The sequence below is a fragment of the Somniosus microcephalus genome, chromosome 8 (assembly GCF_052327205.1).
Source record: "Somniosus microcephalus isolate GS21.2 chromosome 8, FLI_Smic_1.0, whole genome shotgun sequence".
Taxonomy (NCBI): Eukaryota; Metazoa; Chordata; class Chondrichthyes; order Squaliformes; family Somniosidae; genus Somniosus; species Somniosus microcephalus.
Window position 1 is genome coordinate 75,165,682 of NC_140994.1, and position 23,585 is coordinate 75,189,266.

General features: G+C 49.3%; 2 protein-coding genes and 1 long non-coding RNA gene across 12 annotated transcripts in view; 1 reads left to right on the forward strand and 2 right to left on the reverse strand.

Moving 5' to 3' along the window:
• The window catches only part of pcdh15b (protocadherin-related 15b), a 1,235,959-nt gene that overhangs the window by 211,717 nt on the left and 1,000,657 nt on the right, over positions 1-23,585 (reverse strand). The gene's annotated exons all lie outside the window — the stretch shown is intronic.
• The window catches only part of LOC147113651 (uncharacterized), a 77,921-nt gene that overhangs the window by 3,717 nt on the left and 50,619 nt on the right, over positions 1-23,585 (forward strand). The window lies entirely within an intron of this gene.
• LOC147113652 (ethanolamine kinase 1-like) overlaps positions 5,630-23,585 on the reverse strand; it is a 35,073-nt gene continuing 17,117 nt past the window's right edge. The window contains exons 4-9 of the mRNA XM_085996091.1: positions 21,779-21,921; positions 17,438-17,468; positions 15,725-15,822; positions 13,444-13,530; positions 12,957-13,117; positions 5,630-9,149 (exon numbers count right to left, since the gene is read on the reverse strand). Of these exons, the coding sequence (XP_085852217.1) occupies positions 9,072-9,149; positions 12,957-13,117; positions 13,444-13,530; positions 15,725-15,822; positions 17,438-17,468; positions 21,779-21,921 (598 nt within the window). The 3' untranslated portion in view covers positions 5,630-9,071. The remainder of the gene's footprint in view (positions 9,150-12,956; positions 13,118-13,443; positions 13,531-15,724; positions 15,823-17,437; positions 17,469-21,778; positions 21,922-23,585) is intronic.

A 23,585-nucleotide genomic window follows, 5' to 3' on the forward strand; every position in this document is an offset into this window, starting at 1 on the left:
CGCGACTGGGGGGAAGAGAGCGCGCGACTGGGGGGAAGAGAGCGCGCGACTGGGGGGGAAGAGAGCGCGCGACTGGGGGGGAAGAGAGCGCGCGACTGGGGGGGAAGAGAGCGCGCGACTGGGGGGGAAGAGAGCGCGCGACTGGGGGGGAAGAGAAGCGCGCGACTGGGGGGGAAGAGAGCGCGCGACTGGGGGGGAAGAGAGCGCGCGACTGGGGGGAAGAGAGCGCGCGACTGGGGGGGAAGAGAGCGCGCGACTGGGGGGGAAGAGAGCGCGCGACTGGGGGGGAAGAGAGCGCGCGACTGGGGGGGAAGAGAGCGCGCGACTGGGGGGGAAGAGAGCGCGCGACTGGGGGGGAAGAGGAGCGCGCGACTGGGGGGGAAGAGAGCGCGCGACTGGGGGGGAAGAGAGCGCGCGACTGGGGGGGAAGAGAGCGCGCGACTGGGGGGGAAGAGAGCGCGCGACTGGGGGGAAGAGAGCGCGCGACTGGGGGGAAGAGAGCGCGCGACTGGGGGGCAAGAGAGCGCGCGACTGGGGGGCAAGAGAGCGCGCGACTGGGGGGGAAGAGAGCGCGCGACTGGGGGGAAGAGAGCGCGCGACTGGGGGGAAGAGAGCGCGCGACTGGGGGGGAAGAGAGCGCGCGACTGGGGGGAAGAGAGCGCGCGACTGGGGGGGGAAGAGAGCGCGCGACTGGGGGGGAAGAGAGCGCGCGACTGGGGGGAAGAGAGCGCGCGACTGGGGGGGAAGAGAGCGCGCGACTGGGGGGAAGAGAGCGCGCGACTGGGGGGGAAGAGAGCGCGCGACTGGGGGGGAAGAGAGCGCGCGACTGGGGGGGAAGAGAGCGCGCGACTGGGGGGAAGAGAGCGCGCGACTGGGGGGGAAGAGAGCGCGCGACTGGGGGGGAAGAGAGCGCGCGACTGGGGGGAAGAGAGCGCGCGACTGGGGGGGAAGAGAGCGCGCGACTGGGGGGAAGAGAGCGCGCGACTGGGGGGGAAGAGAGCGCGCGACTGGGGGGGAAGAGAGCGCGCGACTGGGGGGGAAGAGAGCGCGCGACTGGGGGGGGAAGAGAGCGCGCGACTGGGGGGGGAAGAGAGCGCGCGACTGGGGGGAAGAGAGCGCGCGACTGGGGGGGAAGAGAGCGCGCGACTGGGGGGGAAGAGAGCGCGCGACTGGGGGGGAAGAGAGCGCGCGACTGGGGGGGAAGAGAGCGCGCGACTGGGGGGAAGAGAGCGCGCGACTGGGGGGGAAGAGAGCGCGCGACTGGGGGGGAAGAGAGCGCGCGGACTGGGGGGGAAGAGAGCGCGCGACTGGGGGGGGAAGAGAGCGCGCGACTGGGGGGGAAGAGAGCGCGCGACTGGGGGGGAAGAGAGCGCGCGACTGGGGGGAAGAGAGCGCGCGACTGGGGGGGGAAGAGAGCGCGCGACTGGGGGGAAGAGAGCGCGCGACTGGGGGGGAAGAGAGCGCGCGACTGGGGGGGAAGAGAGCGCGCGACTGGGGGGGAAGAGAGCGCGCGACTGGGGGGGAAGAGAGCGCGCGACTGGGGGGAAGAGAGCGCGCGACTGGGGGGAAGAGAGCGCGCGACTGGGGGGGAAGAGAGCGCGCGACTGGGGGGGAAGAGAGCGCGCGACTGGGGGGGAAGAGAGCGCGCGACTGGGGGGGAAGAGAGCGCGCGACTGGGGGGGAAGAGAGCGCGGCGACTGGGGGGGAAGAGAGCGCGCGACTGGGGGGGAAGAGAGCGCGCGACTGGGGGGGAAGAGAGCGCGCGACTGGGGGGGAAGAGAGCGCGCGACTGGGGGGGAAGAGAGCGCGCGACTGGGGGGGAAGAGAGCGCGCGACTGGGGGGGAAGAGAGCGCGCGACTGGGGGGAAGAGAGCGCGCGACTGGGGGGGAAGAGAGCGCGCGACTGGGGGGGAAGAGAGCGCGCGACTGGGGGGGAAGAGAGCGCGCGACTGGGGGGAAGAGAGCGCGCGACTGGGGGGAGGACCGGGGGGAAGAGAGCGCGCGACTGGGGGGGAAGAGAGCGCGCGACTGGGGGGGAAGAGAGCGCGCGACTGGGGGGGAAGAGAGCGCGCGACTGGGGGGGAAGAGAGCGCGCGGACTGGGGGGGAAGAGAGCGCGCGACTGGGGGGGAAGAGAGCGCGCGACTGGGGGGGAAGAGAGCGCGCGACTGGGGGGGAAGAGAGCGCCGCGACTGGGGGGGAAGAGAGCGCGCGACTGGGGGGAGAGACTGGGGGGGAAGAGAGCGCGCGACTGGGGGGGAAGAGAGCCGACTGAGAGCGCGCGACTGGGGGGGAAGAGAGCGCGCGACTGGGGGGGAAGAGAGCGCGCGACTGGGGGGGAAGAGAGCGCGCGACTGGGGGGGAAGAGGAGCGCGCGACTGGGGGGGAAGAGAGCGCGCGACTGGGGGGGAAGAGAGCGCGCGACTGGGGGGGAAGAGAGCGCGCGACTGGGGGGGAAGAGAGCGCGCGACTGGGGGGGAAGAGAGCGCGCGACTGGGGGGGAAGAGAGCGCGCGACTGGGGGGGAAGAGAGCGCGCGACTGGGGGGGAAGAGAGCGCGCGACTGGGGGGGAAGAGAGCGCGCGACTGGGGGGGAAGAGAGCGCGCGACTGGGGGGGGAAGAGAGCGCGACTGGGGGGAAGAGAGCGCGCGACTGGGGGGGAAGAGAGCGCGCGACTGGGGGGGAAGAGAGCGCGCGACTGGGGGGGGAAGAGAGCGCGCGACTGGGGGGGAAGAGAGCGCGCGACTGGGGGGGGAAGAGAGCGCGCGACTGGGGGGGGAAGAGAGCGCGCGACCTGGGGGGGAAGAGAGCGCGCGACCTGGGGGGGAAGAGAGCGCGCGACCGGGGGGGGGAAGAGAGCGCGCGCGACCGGGGGGGGAAGAGAGCGCGCGACTGGGGGGGGAAGAGAGCGCGCGACCGGGGGGGGAAGAGAGCGCGCGACCGGGGGGGGAAGAGAGCGCGCGACCGGGGGGGGAAGAGAGCGCGCGACCGGGGGGGGAAGAGAGCGCGCGACCGGGGGGGGAAGGAGAGCGCGCGACCGGGGGGGGGAAGAGAGCGCGCGACCGGGGGGGGAAGAGAGCGCGCGACCGGGGGGGGAAGAGAGCGCGCGACCGGGGGGGGAAGAGAGCGCGCGACCGGGGGGGGAAGAGAGCGCGCGACCGGGGGGGGAAGAGAGCGCGCGACCGGGGGGGGAAGAGAGCGCGCGACCGGGGGGGGAAGAGAGCGCGCGACCGGGGGGGGAAGAGAGCGCGCGACCGGGGGGGGAAGAGAGCGCGCGACCGGGGGGGGAAGAGAGCGCGCGACCGGGGGGGGAAAGAGGGGGGAGCGCGCGACCGGGGGGGGAAGAGAGCGCGCGACCGGGGGGGGAAGAGAGCGCGCGACCGGGGGGGGGAAGAGAGCGCGCGACCGGGGGGGAAGAGAGCGCGCGACCGGGGGGGGAAGAGAGCGCGCGACCGGGGGGGGAAGAGAGCGCTGCGACCGGGGGGGGAAGAGAGCGCGCGACCGGGGGGGAAGAGAGCGCGCGACCGGGGGGGGAAGAGAGCGCGCGACCGGGGGGGGAAGAGAGCGCGCGACCGGGGGGGGAAGAGAGCGCGCGACCGGGGGGGGAAGAGAGCGCGCGACCGGGGGGGGAAGAGAGCGCGCGACCGGGGGGGGAAGAGAGCGCGCGACCGGGGGGGGAAGAGAGCGCGCGGACCGGGGGGGGAAGAGAGCGCGCGACCGGGGGGGAAGAGAGCGCGCGACCGGGGGGGGAAGAGAGCGCGCGACCGGGGGGGGAAGAGAGCGCGCGACCGGGGGGGGAAGAGAGCGCGCGACCGGGGGGGGAAGAGAGCGCGCGACCGGGGGGGGAAGAGAGCGCGCGACCGGGGGGGGAAGAGAGCGCGCGACCGGGGGGGGAAGAGAGCGCGCGACCGGGGGGGGAAGAGAGCGCGCGACCGGGGGGGGAAGAGAGCGCGCGACCGGGGGGGGGAAGAGAGCGCGCGACCGGGGGGGGAAGAGAGCGCGCGACCGGGGGGGGAAGAGAGCGCGCGACCGGGGGGGGAAGAGAGCGCGCGACCGGGGGGGAAGAGAGCGCGCGACCGGGGGGGGTCGGGGGAGAGAGCGCGGCGACCGGGGGGGGAAGAGAGCGCGCGACCGGGGGGGGAAGAGAGCGCGCGACCGGGGGGGGAAGAGAGCGCGCGACCGGGGGGGGAAGAGAGCGCGCGACTGGGGGGGGGGGGGAAGAGAGCGCGCGACTGGGGGGGGGGGAAGAGAGCGCGCGACTGGGGGGGGGGGGGGGGGGGAAGAGAGCGCGCGACTGGGGGGGGGGGGGGGAAGAGAGCGCGCGACTGGGGGGGGGGGGGAAGAGAGCGCGCGACTGGGGGGGGGGGGGGAAGAGAGCGCGCGACTGGGGGGGGGGGGGGAAGAGAGGCGCGCGACTGGGGGGGGAAGAGAGCGCGCGACTGGGGGGGGGGGAAGAGAGCGCGCGACTGGGGGGGGGGGAAAGAGAGCGCGCGACTGGGGGGGGGGAAAGAGAGCGCGCGACCGGGGGGGGGAAGAGAGCGCGCGACCGGGGGGGGAAGAGAGCGCGCGACCGGGGGGGGAAGAGAGCGCGCGACCGGGGGGGGAAGAGAGCGCGCGACCGGGGGGGGAAGAGAGCGCGCGACCGGGGGGGGGAAGAGAGCGCGCGACCGGGGGGGGAAGAGAGCGCGCGACCGGGGGGGGGAAGAGAGCGCGCGACTGGGGGGGGGGGAAGAGAGCGCGCGACTGTGGGGGGGGGGGGGAAAAGAGACGCGCGACTGGGGGGGGGGGGGAAGAGAGCGCGCGACTGGGGGGGGGGGGAAGAGAGCGCGCGACTGGGGGGGGGGGAAGAGAGCGCGCGACTGGGGGGGGGGGGGAAGAGAGCGCGCGACTGGGGGGGGGGGGGGGAAGAGAGAGCGCGCGACTGGGGGGGGGGGGGAAGAGAGCGCGCGACTGGGGGGGGGGGGGGGAAGAGAGCGCGCGACTGGGGGGGGGGGGGGGGAAGAGAGCGCGCGACTGGGGGGGGAAGAGAGCGCGCGACTGGGGGGGGGGAAGAGAGCGCGCGACTGGGGGGGGGAAGAGAGCGCGCGACTGGGGGGGGAAGAGAGCGCGCGACTGGGGGGGGAAGAGAGCGCGCGACTGGGGGGGGAAGAGAGCGCGCGACTGGGGGGGGAAGAGAGCGCGCGACTGGGGGGGGAAGAGAGCGCGCGACTGGGGGGGGAAGAGAGCGCGCGACTGGGGGGGGGGAGAGAGCGCGCGACTGGGGGGGGGGGGAAGAGAGCGCGCGACTGGGGGGGGGGGGAAGAGAGCGCGCGACTGGGGGGGGGGGGGAAGAGAGCGCGCGACTGGGGGGGGGGAAGAGAGCGCGCGACTGGGGGGGGGGGAAGAGAGCGCGCGACTTGGGGGGGGGGGGGGGGGAAAGAGGCGCGCGGACTGGCGGCGGGGGGGGGGGGGAAGAGAGCGCCGCTGGGGGGGGGGGGGGAAGAGCGCGCGACTGCGGGGGGGGGGGGGGAAGGTGGGGGAAGAAAGGGAGGGGGGAGCCAGCAGACCCTCAGGAAGGGGGTAGCTCCCCTGTGCCGGCCCGGCGATGGCTCCGCTGAGCTCCGTGCCGCCCCACGCACTGACATGCCGAGCGCAGCGCCCCGGTCAGCCCGAGCCCCGCCCTCCTCAGGCCGGGACTGAGGCGGCTTGAGACGGCCGATTGTGGCTGGCCGGTCCCGGTTGCCTCGGTAACCCTCCTCCCCTCTCCGCCTCCCGAGCACACCCCCCCCGCCCACCTGCTCGCTTCCCTCTGGCCGCGCTCTGTGTGGAGGAGCGCGTGCGCCGTGCAGCGCAAGGAGCTTGCAGTGAGCCCAGCCAGCTTTTACCAAGATGGCTGGCTGCTGGTTCGGAATCGGGCCCAGCAGGGGGGTGGGGGGTGGGAGGAGCTTGCCACAAAACAATTGCCTTGGGTCCAGCATGGCTGGCAACAGACGCCCAGGCTTCGAGGCCTACCTGCAAAAACGGGGAAAGGTAGGAAAATTAATGAGATTAGATAAGATTTAGAAAGTAATTGACTTTTTTTTTTAAACGATGTTTTAAAAGCAACTTTTTTTTTTTTATATAAAGACGCAGAAAGCGGGATAAAGAAATGAAAAGTTTGGAATCAAGATGGCGGCGACTCACCTCAGTTCAGAACGTTAAGGCCCGCCCACACACGCACCGATTGGTCGACCGTCAGGTCACCGAAGTGTAGGACTGGTCAATCGTCCTGTCACGCGACACTAGGAGGGCCCGCCCGCCCCCGCCACGCAGCGATTGGTCGACCGTCGGGTCGCTCGACCGTACGATTGGTCGACCTCGACGTCACTCAATGCTAATGAGCAGATAATGAACGGAATTTTGAACGTTTTTTGGATACCGCGGGCACTATTTTTGTCTCACCGAAACGTAAATACGCTTACAACGGTTCTGGAATCGTAAGCTTTCTTTTGATGTAACACACGTGTAGGTACGCTCTATAACTTTTGATTGTATAGCCAGACAGAGAGACATACAGTTTTATATATATATATAGATAACACTGGCATTCAAGTGCAATACGAATTATTCTTTTCATGTTATTTTACATATACCATAGGCAAAGTCAGCCACAAAGCAAAGAAAATTCTGAGGGGCACTCGTCTCTAAGCCGGAGGGTGGGGAGAAGGAGCGGAAGATATGCTGGCTGCATCAGTCATAACTTTGCACTTGCAATGCTCTACATGATCCGTTCTTGATCCTTGGAGGAACTGAGCACAGCAGGCATTACCTCCCACAATGCCGAGGAGGAACTGAGCACAGCAAGCAATCTCCCACAATGTTGCTATGGACTCAAACTATTCTCATCTTATATTGGAAGCAGGCTAACCTTTGAACTACAAACACAAAAAAGCTTGTTTTTAAAAACTGAAGAGTGAAGAGGAGCTAAAGATTATTCTAATTAATAAACTGTAATTCACTATATAATGAAAAGGTTTCATCTGTATTAAGTACAGTCTGCTATGAGCAACATATATGCAATTTACAATGCCATCTTGTGGCTATCTGGTATAGCAAATAAAACAAACATTCAAATTGTTAAACAAATCAACCTAAAGACAAGTTAAAGAAACTCAACTGTGCAAATTCCATTGAAGTAATATCTGAACATGTGTGAATGATAAATGTTCTACTGTACAGTGCTATCTTTTCCAAAAATAAGTATTGTTATCCTGCAAATAACAGACTGTTCCACTGACACAGGTTTTACTTCAGCCACTTGCATTATCTGTTCAAATTGTGACATTCAGGGAAAGTTAGTACAAGAGGGCAACAGTACAGAGTAAAAGGAATTTAGACAGTCAGGATTAATTAAGATCTTTTTGAGATCAGATTTCAAAAAGTATGCAGTACTTTTAAATTAAAGTTATTATTTTGAGTAAATAACATCGTATTTTCCAACAAAAAGCATTCAAAAAAATGCACACTGACAAGTTCTGAGGTTCTGTCACTGTGCGTTTAGAAGAGGGGGTAAAACTAACCGTATATTTTATTTTCTCAGTATACATTAAAAGCTACAGAATTTTTTTTTGTTGCTAGAAACTGTAAGATTGCCAAAAGGTGCCAGCTATTTTGACTGCTGTAATGCTCTTTGTTCTCAATCCTCAGACTAGTTTAAACGTGCTAATCAAATCAGGAGGATGACATTCCTAGGTGCAAATGAAACCTATTATGAGAGTGTCATATTCAATTCACTTCAGAACAAGTCATTGAAAGACAGATGTAGATTTTTATGTCAAAGGGAATTCATTGTGCTCTCAGGGTAAATCAGGATATATAAACAGCGGGTGTGGGGACTGCTATGGGGAGCAAGACACAAAATGCAGAGGGACACAGTCTTCAGGAACTTTTGTTAAGTTGGCGCTGGAGTGAGGAACAGCTTGTGGCGAGGAAAACCATAAACCATTTACTGCTGAAGGATCATAGTACATCAAGGGGCTGGGAGATTATTAGCCTGTTACTGTGTAGAACTGTACAATTCTGTATGTTATTACTTGTCAAGGATCAGTTAATTTGGAGCCCAAAATTAACGAGTGCAGTGAATTGGCAATTGTTTCCCGGTGCAACTGGATGCAAAGCAAGACTGCTAGTTATATTGATGATGAACTACGATCTGTGTGAATCCTAATTGTACAATATCTCAGTGGGGACAAGAATCTAAAAGGCTGCCATCTCAGATCACCAGGGGTTGCAAGATTTGCATATGGGGAATGCAGCAAGACTTCTGAAAGTGAGCTAAAAACTCATTAAAAGTAAACACTTCCATACCATATCTCAAAACAATTTCTTTTGTTCAAGGGCCACTCTGAGCACACAAAATAAGTCACTCTATTCCAATAGAATCATGGAACATCAAGATTAAAACCTCAATTTTGATATTATGGAGAAACTTACTGAGGACATAGGAACATGTCTCACTATGAAAAAACAAATTTTGTCCAACTTAAAGCTAAATTTGTATTTCTATAAACCCACACAAAACAATTTTTAAACAAAACAAGTTAAACGTGCTCCACAAGAAGATACACAATGATTTATTCTTCTAGCCAAAGCTTTCTCGTCACTTTAGCATTTGTTAATGGCTCCGGAAGCGGGAGAAGCAGGCCCGGGCCGTCGGACCGTGGAGCCGGCGACGGCGAGGTGGAGGCCGCGGCGACCGGAGGATGTGTTTGACAAGTTGGGCGGAGGCAGCGCAGCGCATCGGGACGCAGCAGCAGCCACGACGACTCACAGTCCGCTTGGGGGGGGGGGGGGGAGAGCCGGGAATGGTGGCCAGAGGGCGAGCGGGAGAAGCAGGCCACCACACGTGGAGCCGAGCCGGCAACAGTGAGGAGGACGGAGCGGCTGAGGGACATCGTGCTCCCACTGCCACTGGATGCCAAAGAATTGACTTTCTGAACACGGCGCTGTAAAAATAGCTGACGTGTCCCCACGGGGAGTAAGCATTCCATTGTACTTGTACTGGTTACATATGGCAAATAAACTTGAATTGGATTTTGTAAAAACTCTTAAAACTTACCCCAAAAAATCAAAGTCAATTGTTGAATATTTTGTCTGGATCAGCGCCCACAGTCCCCAGAAGAAATGGGAAGCCTGAATAAGCAGAATAAAAAATTCGTTTAGTTAGGTAGCTGAATTATTTTTTAAAAAGTGTACATTTTTAAGCTGTGTCAGGTTCAGTAATCCTGAACCAGTACCTACAATCAGGTCATCAGTGATGACCAACAAAGGCATTCTTAAGCTACTTAAAACATTATTGGATTCAATACCTCGATCTTGCCATCTCATTGCCTTGTTACTCCCATGTGTCAATCACAGATAAGGCCATCTCTGACCACTTCCTTGTATCGTTCTCCACCCACATCCCCCTTCCCCTCCCCAACTCTACTTTTGACTGTGTTCGCCCGTAGAAAAAACTCTCGCACAACTGCACTTACAAAATCCCAACTGTCCAGCCTTTGACCCTCCATTCACTACAACATTTCTGCAGCTACCAATCTGCTCAACATCACCATCACCTTTGATGCCCTAGTCCCTATTAAAACCATTATTCTCTCTCACCCTGGCCGTTCCCCTTGGTACAGCCCTTATATTCGCTCCCTTAAATCCAAGGGACAACTGGTTTAGCCATTCACTGCCAGATCTGACTGGACCACATAAAGCATAATCAGGTCCTGCTCTCGTCTGCCAAAACTGCTCACTATTCCAGGATCATCCTGGAATGCAAAGATAACCCCCGGCTTCTATTCTCTACTGCTAACCGTCTTAAACCCCTCTCCCCTGTCTCCTCCACCCCTCACCTCCAACAAGTGTGAGGAGCTCATGGACTTCTTTGTCTCTAAGATTGAGATGATCTGATCAGCTGCCTCTGCCACTTCCCTTCCTCCCCAGCCCACCAGGCCAAACTTCCTCCAAGGTTTCCCCCCTGCCCTAGCCCTGAACTTGTATCTTTCTCCAGTTTCTCTCCAATCTCCCCTCATGACCTCTCTGCGCTCATCTTGTCCATGAGCCTCACTCCCTCGACCCTATTCCCAGTAAACTGCTGACCACCCAACTTCCTTTTCTGGCTCCCATGTTAGCTGACGTGAACGGTTCTCTCCCCTCAGGTACTGTCCCCCTCTCCTTCAAATCTGCCGTCATCACCCCTCTCTTCAAAAAAAACTCGACCGTGCAAACTACTGCCCCACCTTCAACCTCCTTTTCTTCTCTGAAGTCCTTGAACGTGTTGTCGCCTACCAAATCCATGCCCACCTTTCCCAGAACTCCATGTTTGAATCCCTCCAATCAGGTTTCCGCCCCGTCACAGTACCGAAAAGGCTCCCTTCAAAGTCACAAATGACATCTTTTGTGACTGTGACAAAGGTAAATTCCACCGTCGTCCACCCTCCCTATCTCTGTAACCCCCCCAACAATCCTTCCCTGGCTGCCACCTGCCCCCCCAACAATCCTTTCTCCCCCCCCCCCCCATCAACAATCCTTCCCCCCCCCCCCCCCCATCAACCCTTCCCACTAATAACCCTCCCCCCCCCAGGAGATGTCTGCGCTCCTCTAATTCTGCCCTCGAGCATCCCCGATTTTAATCGCTCAACCATCGGTGGCCGTGCCCTCAGCTGCCTAGGCCCTAAGCTCTGGAATTCCCTGCCTAAACTTCTCCGCCTCTCTTTCCTCCTTTAAGACGCTCCTTAGAACCTAGTTCTTCAACCAAGCTTTTGGTCATCTGCCTTAATTTCTCATGTGGTTCGGTGTCAATTTTTTTGTCTTATTACTCGTGAAGCGCCTTGGGACATTTTACTACGTTAAAGGCGCTATATGAATACAAGTTGTTGATCAATCCCAGTTTGTGCCGAGCTAGCTATTCACAGCTGGGTCTGCAATTGTTTGAAGTTAGGGAAGGGAACAAGTTAGATAGAGTTCCCACTCCATATCCCTATCTTAAACCAGCTAGAAAGTGTGCACGTCTGCACTCCAGGCAAGACAATGGATCGGGCTTAACTGTGATGACCTCCGTGATTTAATAGCCTGACAACACTCAAAGTCAAGGCTTATACATAAAGAATGCTGATTTGGGTGAGATACTAGAATGTTTGTGGCATCTGTCAAAAGGAATCCCAGCAAAAGTGTCATGAGGTGGAGAATATTAGCAAAAAAATTTAAAAGGAAGTTATCTACCTTGTAGGGACTAAATTCTTTAAATGGAAGGCATCCTGGACATACTTGAGAAGTACGAAGACTGGCAAAACAGGAAATTTACTAGGAATTTGTGCCTTTTAAGAAATACTGACGTACATTATGGATAATGTCATTGACAAGGCCATTGCCCCATGGCTGACAATGTTAAACAACTACTTGTATATGTATAGCACCTTTACCATAGAAAACATCCCAAAGGAGGGAGGAAATGAAAATAGACAATAACGTTAAAGGTATTTACACTGATAGCCATGAGAGGTGACCAAAAGCTTGGTTAAAGAGATTTTGACAAGATTTGAGAAAACCTCAATTATATATAAACAATCTCAAAAGAGCAATGTAGGGATAAATGCATGTTATCTTGAAACATGGAGCATCCTCAGTTGAAGACAACGCTACAAAGCAAGTCATCAATTCCAGCATCCTCCATAAAGTGCCGAAATTGGTAACTGTGCCTTCAGCTGCCTAGGCCCTAAGCTCTGGAATTCCCTCCGCCTCTCTACCCCACTCTAACCTACCTCTTTGACCAAGCTTGGTCACTTGGCCTAATATCTCATGTGGCTCGTTGTCAAATTTTGTTTGATAATGCTCCTGTGAAGCACCTTGAGACATTTTATTATGTTAAAGGCGCTATATAAATGCATGTTGTTGTTGAGCTGCTCTTAGTCCAAACAACATCTGTATATCCAAATCAGACCCATCAAATCTTTGGCTAATGTATAATAAACTTGTCTCCATCACTGGTTTCTCCTCCCAACCCCACACAGTTACCTCTGGGGTTCCCCCAAGGATACATCCTTGATATTATCCTTTTCTTCATCGACAGGAATCTCCTTGGCGACATCATCCAGACATGGAATCAGCTTCCACATTTAAACTGTTGACACCCAGCTCTACTTTACCACCTTGCTTGCTGACCTAAATTGGCCCTAAAATTCTCATCCTCGTGTTTCAATCCCTTCATGGCTCAGCCCTTCCCAACTTGGTATCTCCTCCAGTCCTACAACCCTCCCGACAACTCTCCGTTCCACCAACTCTGGCCTCCTGTGCATCATCCCACCATTGGTGGTTGTGCTTTCAGCCACCTAGGCCCCACACTCAAATTATCTCCCTAAGTCCCTCCACCTCCCTCTCTTCCTTAAAACACATTCCTTTGACCATACTTTTGGTCACCCCTCCTAATATCTCCTCCTTTGGCTCAGCATCTAGTTTTGTCCAATTATGCTCGTTGTTTTATGTGAACACGGTTTTTAAGAAATTACCAACGTAAAGACTGGCACTTAATAGAGGAAAACATACTAAATATTAGACCTACAAATCGGCAGTTTATTTCACATTAGAAATATCAGACTATTTGAATATTTAAGTGAGTTTACGACAATTTAATCACAGGGTTCATACACTGCTGAGGTGATTAGAAGATCAGAACTATTCAATTCGACATTGAACATTCCTGCTATTTATCTATTAGTCTTACACAAAGACTATACATAGAAATGCAGAATGAAAAAATACAAACTATTGTTACTCAATACATGTATAAAGTCTTTTACACACCAGCTATCTAGTTTATACAGCAAACTCAAGCTTAATTGCATGTTTCACATAACAGAAATGATGTATACAGCATGTTAAATAATAGAACTTGATCACATTATCCATCTATAATAGCATTAGATGTTACTTGTTACACTTGAGCAATAAACTTACCAGTGCAAACCGATTAACTTGAAAATAAAGTACTTCCACTTCCTTCTCAGTTACTTCTGCACTAAGTCCTTTATACTCTTTTAAAGCTTCAAGATAGGATTTCAGCCATTGCAATTGTAAACTTTTATCTGGATACAAACTGTAATCAACTTCATTTATACCTAAGGTAGAAAGCAAGATGAAAGAGGAGATATACATGTTACACAATTTTTGACCAACATTTTACATAAATAAACAAACACAACCAGAATTTTGTCTTTTACTTCTTTTGTTTCTTTCACTTCTTTTGTCCGATCGCAGCCCTGCCTTCGATCTATTTTCTTTTCTTTCCAGTTTTGAAGAAGGGTTCGACCCGAAACGTCAACTCAAATTTCTCTCCACGGATGTTGCCTGACCTGCTGAGTTTTTCCAGCATTTTCTGTTGTTATTTCGGATTTCCAACATCTGCAGTATTTTGCTATCGTACCAGAATTTTTTGGTGTCTTACCTGCAAATTCATTGAAATGGTTCCCAATGTCAAATGCCTGGTAGTTGTAGCCTGCATATTCATAATCAATGAACTTCACGTGACCTATTCAGGGTACAAAAATCATTAAATCAATGTGTGGACTTATTAGATGAACAGGCAAATTCCTAGATGTCTTTTATAAAAACAGAATCAATTCCCCTCCCCTCCGTTTTAATGTAAGCTGTGTAACGCCATGTATGATTACATAGAATCTACAGCACAGGAGCAGGCTATTTGGCCCAACTGGTCTATGCTGGTGTTTATGCTCCACACCAGCCTCCTCCCACCCTATCAGCACATTGTTCTATTACTTTCTTCCTCATGTACTTATCTAGCTGCCCCTTAAATGCATCTGCGCTATTCTCAACTACTCCATGTAGTAGCAAGTTTCACATTCTAACCACTCTCTGGGTAAAAACATTTCCCCTGAATTCCCTATTGGATTTATTAGTGACTATCTTATATTTATGACCCCTAGTTTTGGACTCCCCCCCCACAAGTGGTGATTAATGAACTAACTTCACCTAACTTCATCACAACCTCAGACTTTAGTAAATTTAAAAGCAATTTTAATCTTTATACATTGGGGTGTTGTTTTTGAATCAGTTTCCTGACGATTAGCAATTATATGACAATCTAAATGCTTGCATCTTTGCTCATTAGCCAATAGTAACCACATGACCACTGCGATTGTTAAGTTTTATTGACAGGACTCTAGGCCAATGCGAGTAAAAGCAGAGAAGGCAGTGAGAGAGACTCGGCAAGTTTTACATTCAGTGATGGCAGCTGGCTCCCTTCCAGCCTCAGGCTCTGCTTTAACACACTTGTGCAACGGTCTCTCACTGCCTCTACTGCCCTTAGTCTACCTCCTAGAATAACTTTCCCTCAGTGTGAGCTTTCCCCCCCCTCCACCCCAGTGTGAGCTTCTCCACTGCCTTCCTAGCAGCACTCACCGTTTCTTCCCAAAGCTTCCACTGTTTTTTTCTGTGCCACTGACTGATTGAAAGGAAGCCAGTCTCTGCCTGATGGGTGAGAGACTTGATGGCACAAAGTTCATATGTAGTGCAGCTTATGCAGCAGAGGCACAGTATATATAGGGAGAGCAAGAAAGACTAAGCTATCAGCTACTAATTTTTGCAAAGTTAATTATATTGATGTAGTTCTATTTAATCAATACTGATGTTGCAGTGCACTGATTGTTTCAACACATTGTCAAAGAGGTCAGAAATTATTTTGTGCCCTGCACCATCATAAATCAATGCCAAGTAAAAGCCAAATTCTGCCCACTCTGAGGAAAGTGAGGCTAGGGTAACCCAAGTCACCTCGACCACGGATGATGCACCAGCTGAACGGTGCCATTTTCACAGTCCTGGGAATTCGTCAACTGACTTCCAGCCTGATCAATATTTTGGGTGGGTGGGGTGAGAGAAGGTAGGGAAATTAAAACCCCAAAATTATGTAGGCCTGGAAATTGCCCAGCATACAGATTCAGTTACTTTAATTGATCAATAAGCAAAATTACTTAATAAAAATACATCTTCTAAACTGATTAGAGCTAAAATCAATTTTTTGGTAAACTTTTGTGCACACCAATATAACATTCATGAATCCTTGGAAGAGGGAGGTTTTTCTACTTTGGGCATCGGCAGTATGCACTCGCGGTTCAGAGATGGTGCACACTGATGCAGAGTAAAGCTCACTGGGCCATAACACTATCCCTCATCTCCCAATTCAGAAGATATTCAGCATCTAGAAAAAAATTTTCATGGCTTGGATTGTCAATTTAGTGCCATTCTGTGGACCCAGAGCCATTAGGAATTTGATTACAATTTCTACAACTTAGAATCTTACAGCTGGCAGAGATAGAAGAAAATAACAAAGCTTTCATATTCTTCAGTCTGGGCTGGATTTAAAATTAGAAGATAACAACAGCACACTAATCTACTGCACCCCAGATTACATCAAGTAGATTCATGGCATGGGAAACACATTTAATCCTCAACTTGCTAGACAAACAGAAACTGCATGCAGATTCCATCTTCTAGATAAATAAAATGCTTTAAGAGTTTAAATATTAATATATACTATATACACACACTTCAAAATACTGTATAGCTGAGTAACGCAACTAAAAACATTATGGTATTTTATGCAGTTTATTACTGAGGAAGCCATAAACAATGTCTTGTATCAGACTGCAGCATATTAAGTGTTACAATAAGTTGACTATTTCGATAAGATTTAAATATTCACAAAATCCCTGTTTTTTTAACGTTGTTACTGTACCTATGTTTCACAGGTTCTTGCTTTTTTGTGCTGCTTCCAACTTTATAGTTGCTTGTTAAAATGTCAAAAAACCTACAAATTAAATAGATATCACCCAATGCATAAAAGGTTTGGATTTTAACTTGGTTTCATTAAAGTTGAAGGGTTGAGAAACAAAAACATCCAATCTTTTTACAAAGTGGTGAAATGCAGTAATTCACTCACCAAGTCTTCTGCTAAGTGTTCAAAACCACGCACCTTTATCAAGGCAATTCCTATTCTTCCCCCCACTGCATTTTAGTGATTCTTATTTTAAGGTTCCCGAAAGGAACTTTGCAATGAGCAAGCAGTCTGTAAAACTCCATTATTATTACAGGAAACTTTCGATTTACCGGCACCTAAATAACCGGAAATCTCGGTTAACTGGCAAAATTCAGGAGTAGGTTCAGGTAAGTTTTACTTCATATTACTTGCCTTCCTCGATCTGTTGCTGTGCAATTGGGTGTGGCTGCAGCTGTTGCTAAGCTGCAGAGACGCTTGGAACTTGTGGCCATTGTTCTGCACCTGTTGCTAAGCAACAGGGTTTGTTGCTTTATACGGAGCTCTCAGTATCTTTTACTATAGCTCTCAGTTATCCGGAATTTTTGATGAACCGGCACCACGTCGGTGCCGGATAAAAAAAAGTTTCCTGTATTATACATCTTTCTTTAATATAAGACTAAGCTGCATCTAGCTACATTTCCTCTCGTCACACTTTTAGAAAGGAGAACCCTAAAAGAATGGGCCAATTATACTTACACACATACTTCTGAATTTTGTCAAATTTAGAAATAATTGTAGAATGGGTGTGTTGAAAAAATTAACAGCAAGATGTTTTTGAACTCTGATAGCTGATGTTAGAAATACATGTAAACTGATGGGTGTCAGATAGTTCAATGTTAAGTACTGTATAGATTTTTGAGATTTTAAATTCACCAAGGTATATCTGAATTTTGAAAATTCTCTCCTCTACTAGAAAAAAATCTTAAACTGACTAATGCCTAAATTGGCAGGAGGGACTATAAATAAAACTGAATTTAGACAACTTAACTTGTTATTCTTTTTAATTATTTGTATCTGAGCCAAAAATCCAAGTGAAGTAACTGAGCATAGCTGTAGAAACCAGTAGAACAATGCAGAAAAGGAAGGAATGAATTTTTTTTGTCGGTTAAGAATACATGCAGTTTTTCTTCCTTCCTCAGGGTGCCAACTCAAAGCAGACTTCTCATTAACAGCTGCATTGTTTAAGATTGTCAGAGATTTTTGTGTGAAAAACATCTTACTTTCTAAAGAAAGAGACTGAAGTTCTCCTTTCATACATGTACAGTTTATCCAACAGATACCTCAGCTAATACTTTCTAAATATCTTAGGACATTCCAATTCTGTAGGTTGGCTCAAGGATTTATGAGGAACTAATTAAAAAGTACATTTCAGCAGCTACTGGTTCAGCTGTAATCAGATGTGTGTCTTTATCTTATACATAGTCAAGTTTAAATTACCTATTCCAAAATGGGGACCTTTGTCTCCAAATATAAACTACACCAACTATCAATCCAAATATAATTAATAGTCTTGTTATTGGTCTTAGCTGTAATAGTGCATCACTCTAGTATGCAGCTTATTTGGTAGAATTCATTACAAACAATTAGAAAAGTTTAAACACATTACCTGGTACTGGCATTTAATTCGGTGAGCTGACCTACAGAAATAAAACCTTAATTGCAAACTTTATAGATTTATGGCTGCAATAACCAACAGTTATAAAATAACTGGCAAGTAATTTTGATGGTATATTGAATACAAATTTCTAACGTATAATTAAACTATCCAAGTTGAAAAACTAAAAGAAAACAGCATTTACTGTACTTTTAAATTTAAGCTCAGAAAAAAATTAAACACTCTGACCTTTACTCTAGACTGGCATCTTCAGATGAGCAATAAATAGGCTTCTGAAATACGGACATAAAACTTAAAGATCATATGACACAATGAAGCTAGCAAGACACTGATCGACTGTTACCAGATTGAGTGCTCTCCTATGGGGAAATATATGAACAAGTGGTGCGATTAACCTCCAGCCAACGCACTAAAACAGCACGACGTAAACCACCAGCATTTGGCAGCAACAATGGCACACCTAATGTACAGCAAATGAGAAAGATTCGGCAAACTCAAAGTCAAAAGGCAAAAATTTGATTGGAACAGTTAAAATGTTTTTACTCAGCATTTGAAAAAATAGCGAGTTCAGTTGGAAATTCAATAAAAGGAATTTACCTCTGAACAAAATGTATCAAAATAAAATACAACAATGGAACAGTTTAAATCACCCACTATACTACCAAGTCCACATTAAGTGTACAGTTTTCTGAGGTTTGATGACTGGAATTTGACAGCACAGAAAATACAGATATTAAAAAAATGCAAGTGCTGCAATTCATCCGTCTACTGATTTACTCTTTTCTGGAGAGGTTCTAGGTTTCCTACTTTGCCACAGGAGCACTCCAATCATCTAGAGAGATCTTGTAAGTTGAGATGTTTCTTGTAAGGAACAATGGAGAAATACATCAGAAATAATGCTCCCCGTGTAAATCTGCTTCCCTGAGCAGGAAAGCGATGCCATGGCAACCCAGGAAAGCACAGAGAAAAAGCAAGCAAAAGGAAAATGTTACATTTGAAATTAATACAACTTTTTTTGCATTTTCGTTTCTCTTTGATTCATCCTCTCCTAGTCATCTGACAAGTATATTTATATGTTTCACATATAGATAAAATACAAGGAAACATTAACCCTTAAGTTACCTGTTGAGGAATGGAGGGTATGAGCCAAGCTATATCACTATAGAAGATTTCCCAGAGTTGGCCAGGACGTGGAAGACTCGAAAGCGGGTTGGATCTGACGTAAACTTGCTGGAGCACAGGGAACTAGTGGAGCTGGGTGAGGAAAGGATGATGGATGGGAGGGAAATGACTTGAGCCATACAGTTTTAGAACATTTGAAATATGATCACAAGTGCAATCAGGCCAACCCGACTCATTTATGTCAAAACAAGAAAGGCTATCAATAAATAAATATACTTTCTGCCAGCCCAAAGAGAGGACCTAGACTAGTAGCACCATTTAAAGCCTGCCAAGATTAATAGGGTGGCATTAAATGTGCCATATGTCTAAAATCTCTCATACACTCCACCACGGGGAAGGGGGGTGTCAACTGCTTCTCTACTCTGGATAGGAATAGGTAATCAGAACAATCACTTTTGTACAACACTGAAAGATGCCGGACAGATCACCCACAAGCTCAATTGCAAATGCAGTGTATGGGGGGGGGGGGGGGAAGAGAAATTTAAAACTGATATTTTACATTCATGATGTGAATGAGCCAATAGGAAACTCTCTTTTAACCGGAAATCTCTGTTAACCGGCAAAATTCAGGAGTTGGTTCAGGTAAGTTTTACTTCATATTAGTGGCAGTTCCTGGATCTGTGGCTGTGTAACCGGGGTTCCTGCACTTGTTGCTAAGCAACAGGGACGTTTGGTCTGTGGCCGGAGTTCCTGCACATGTTGCTAAGCAACAGGGAAGCCTGGATTTGTTGCTGTGTACGGAGCTCTCGTACCTTTTTAACTATACCTCTCTGTAATCCGGACTTTTTGATAAACCGGCACCACGCCGGTCCTGTTGGTGCCGGATAAAAGAGAGTTTCCTGTAGTACATTACAGATCTGAAAGGGAGGCTATTTAATTTTAGAACTATTTGGCAATAGGAAACCTCATGAGGAATTAATGAAGTCTGCGTCATATAGAGAATAGGTGTGTTTAAGATTTTGTAGTAAGACACCTGCAAATCCAGTGACCAAACCTCACAAATAAATTGCATACTGGTGACTAGTTTTTAAAACGTACAGCTTTGAAACTTTCTTTCTCGCCCACAAAATCAATACACAATTGTAAACATATATACAGCAGTTGCCTTCAGCTCACAACTATTTATGTAAATGTTTGTAAAGTTACCAAATCTTTCTATTTTCTTCCCGGTCTGCCTGACCACACATCATCACTGATGGCCTGTCAATGTTGTTCTGAGCCAACTCTAGGAGGCATGTAACAGGAGGAAGGCAACTCTCGCTCCGTTCCCTCTCCCCTTCTGGGAATGTGCCTAGTCTCCACTCAGCACCTCCCACAGAAGCCCATTTGAAATCAGCAACTCAACAGCATAGGCAAAATCCAATCTGCATTTCTCACTAGTATAGTACAGTACAGTGTGCTGGTGCCCCAATGTAATTCATCACTGCACTACCCTATTCAATAAACATTCATTTTCAATCACCGACATACATATATAGTTGAATCTATGTAAGTGAATGTCTATTAAATATCTGCACAGTGATTACTTGTTTTCACTCCATACTGTTCTTCAACTGATAGGACATGGTTTCAAAAATGCTGCACCATACTGGCCAACAGGTGGCATACGCTCTCAGCAAATACGTCCCAGCAACGATTCTGCAAATCATTTCTCCCAGGAGCCTGGCTGAGAACAGTTAAATACATTGAGTGGAAAAGATGAACAGTTCCCCACTTAAGACAGTAGATGGAGTTTGAATATTAGCAGAAGTTAGGATGACAAACTAAAGTCCCCAGCAAGTGAGTGCAGTGGTTTACTACTGGAACAGTCAAGCTATCTTACATCCATGGTATCAATTCAGGACAAGTATTACTTCTTTGTTCTTCAAAGAAAGGATGTTGCCTCCTCACCTCTATACCAAATTTAACACTAGTAAACAATGTCAGTTATCTTATGCCCCTTCTTCCCCACTCCCATATAAAATGACTTGCATTAAAAACATAAGTTACACTAAAGGTATACCACCACCCTTTCAATTGCAAAATTAAAAATATATTATATATATATATATATATTTAAAAAATCTGAACAAACTGGTTATTCACTGAACTAGAATCAACTGTATATTTTTTTTGTTTTACTTAGACATTTCCTTGCTGATCTTTTTTCTATTCACTAAAGCATTAAGCAAACAAAAAACATGGTATTCTGGGGTCCTTTTGCTTATCTAAAATATTTATAGAAGCAAAGTATAAATTGCTGTAAAAACACTTCCAACTCTTCCTACACAAAAATAAGAATTATATGGCACTGCATAAAAAATATTGAATTTGCTCCCATCACAAACCTACCATTTTAGATCTCCTTCCCTCTATAGCTACTCCAGGTTGCTGATTAGGGAGAAGGACCAAGTGTCTCCTGAAGCTCTATTTGCTTCCATGGGTGAGGTAGTGCTCTGGTATACTGTAGCCTACCAGTAAAGGTCAAGTTGAGAAAAACAAACTTGTCAGCTGGGACATACTCAGCTGGTAGATGGCTTTCCTCCAGCTCCAGATCAGTTTTCAGGGCAGTGTGTGGAGCTATTCCAGGATGTATATTATGTCACCAAAGCAATTAAAAAGAGGGCAGAAGAGAGACTCAAAATGGCGCATCTCTGTGAAATGCAGCGAATTGAAAAATCAGGTACCATATATATCTAACCCTCTCCCCCTGCTCTTCTGACAGTTGGAAGAGGAAAGGTACATTGAACAGAGAATACTGTCCCTAACTGTTCCTTCCCCATTAACTTCAAGATGTAAAATATCCTTTACATAATTATTTCCCCCCCCCCCCCCCTCCCAATATTTAGAAATACTTCCAGAATCATTCAATATTGACCCATCAATCTTGGGTTCGATTAGTAATTTCATTACATACTTACAATTTTTTCTTTAAATTATGAATTTAAAAGCAGAGTTAATATCAGTCTGTTAGGATGTGATTAATCGCTAAACCGTAACAAATCCTGCTTTCGGAAATCTGAATACAAACAGCAGCAGAATCCAGACCAAAATGTGGCAATTTATTTGCTATTGGGCCATACAAATTAACAGACTTCAACTATACTCATTCCTTCCAAGATGTGGTTTATAGGCTAATTAAAACTATCACAATTTTTTGTTGAAGTTTACCTTCTTTTTCATTGTAGATAATATTTTTACACAACAAATCATTGTGGCAGAGCACTATTGGTGAGCCAAGACTAGACAGGTGTTTCTTCATCCAAGCCAATTCCTGTTCAAGCTCCTGATGACCAGGTACTGCCACTGAAAACCTGCAAAAATGGGCAACAAATTAGAAAAAACAAGCAGCTAGCAAGATTTTCACTTTTAGAAGTTTGAAGTTTACATTTTAGATGAAACAACTAACTGGAACATTGTATTGCTCTAGATTATTCTGTTCTTGCAACACATTTTATTCTTATCTGGGATGGAAATATAGACCATGCAAACAACACAGCATTTTCTTCTCCATCAGTGATGTACCAGATTTGCATCATACCAGTACAAAATAATGACACCGAATCTACAGCACAGAAACAGGCCATTCAGCCCAACTAGTCTATGGTGTTTATACACCACATGCCTCCTCCAGTCTAATTACCTCTTCCCACCCTGCCTATGTATCTCTCGATTTCATTCTCCCTCGTGTATGCATCAAGCCTCCCCTTAAATGTATTAATTCTATCAGCGTCAACCACTCCATGTAGCAGCGAGTTTCACATTCTCATCGCTCTGTATAAAGACATTTCTCATAAAACCTTTGTGATCTGTTAATGGCTACCTTAGATTTATGCTCCCTTGTTCTGGAATCACCCACAAGTGGAAACAGTTTCTCCACATCCACCCCATCAAACCCCTTCGCAATTTTAAAGAGCCCCAGTCTGCTCAATCTTTCCTACAGTTGTACAGGGCTTTGGCGAGACCACACCCGGAGTACTGTGCAGAGTTTTGGTCTCCTTATCTGAGGAAGGATCTACTTGTCTTAAGAGGCGGTGCAACAAAGGTTCACTAGATTGATTCCTGGGATGAGAGGGTTGTCCTATGAGGAGAGATTGAGTAGAATGGGCCGATACTCTCTGGGGTTTAGAAGAATGAGAGGTGATCTCATTGAAACATAAGATTCGGAGGGGAATTGACAAGGTAGATGCCGAGAGGTTGTTTCCCCTGGCTGGAGAGTCTAGGGGGCATAATCTCAGGATAAGGGGTCGGCCATTTAAGACTGAGATGAGGAATTTCTTCACTTAGAGGGTTGTGAATCTTTGGAATTCTCGACCCCAAAGCTGTATCGTTGAGTATATTCAAGGCTGATAGATAAATAGATTTTTGGACTCTTGGGGAATTAAGGGATTATAGGGATCAGGCGGGAAAGTGGAGTTGAGATTGAAGATCAGCCGTGATCTTATTGAATGATGGAGCAGGCTCGCGCGGCCGTATGGCCTACTCCTGCTCCTAATTCTTATGTTTAAACCAGAATTGCGAGGATGCAACTTACTCCAGTGCTTCAACATCCTTTTTGTAGTCTGGAAACTAGACGGCAAACAGTACTCCAAGTGTGGTCTAACCAAGGTTTTATATAAATTTATTATATCCCTACTTTTGTATTATATTCCTCTAGAAATTAACTCCAGAACTTTGTACGTTTTTAGTCTCATCAGTTTGTATCGCTACTTTTAACGATTTATGCATCTGTATTCCCAGATCTCTTTGACCTAGATACCTATAATCTATAACCCTAACTATAATCTTCCAAAGTTCTCTCCATTCAGGAACCATTCCTTTAGATTGGAAAATTGCACGTCACTCTGCTTTAAAAAAAAATTAATTTATGGGATGTGGGCGTCGCTGGCAAGGCCAGCATTTATTGCCCATCCCTAATTGTCCTCGAGAAGGTGGTGGTGAGCTGCCTTCTTGAACCGCTGCAGTCCGTGTGGTGAAG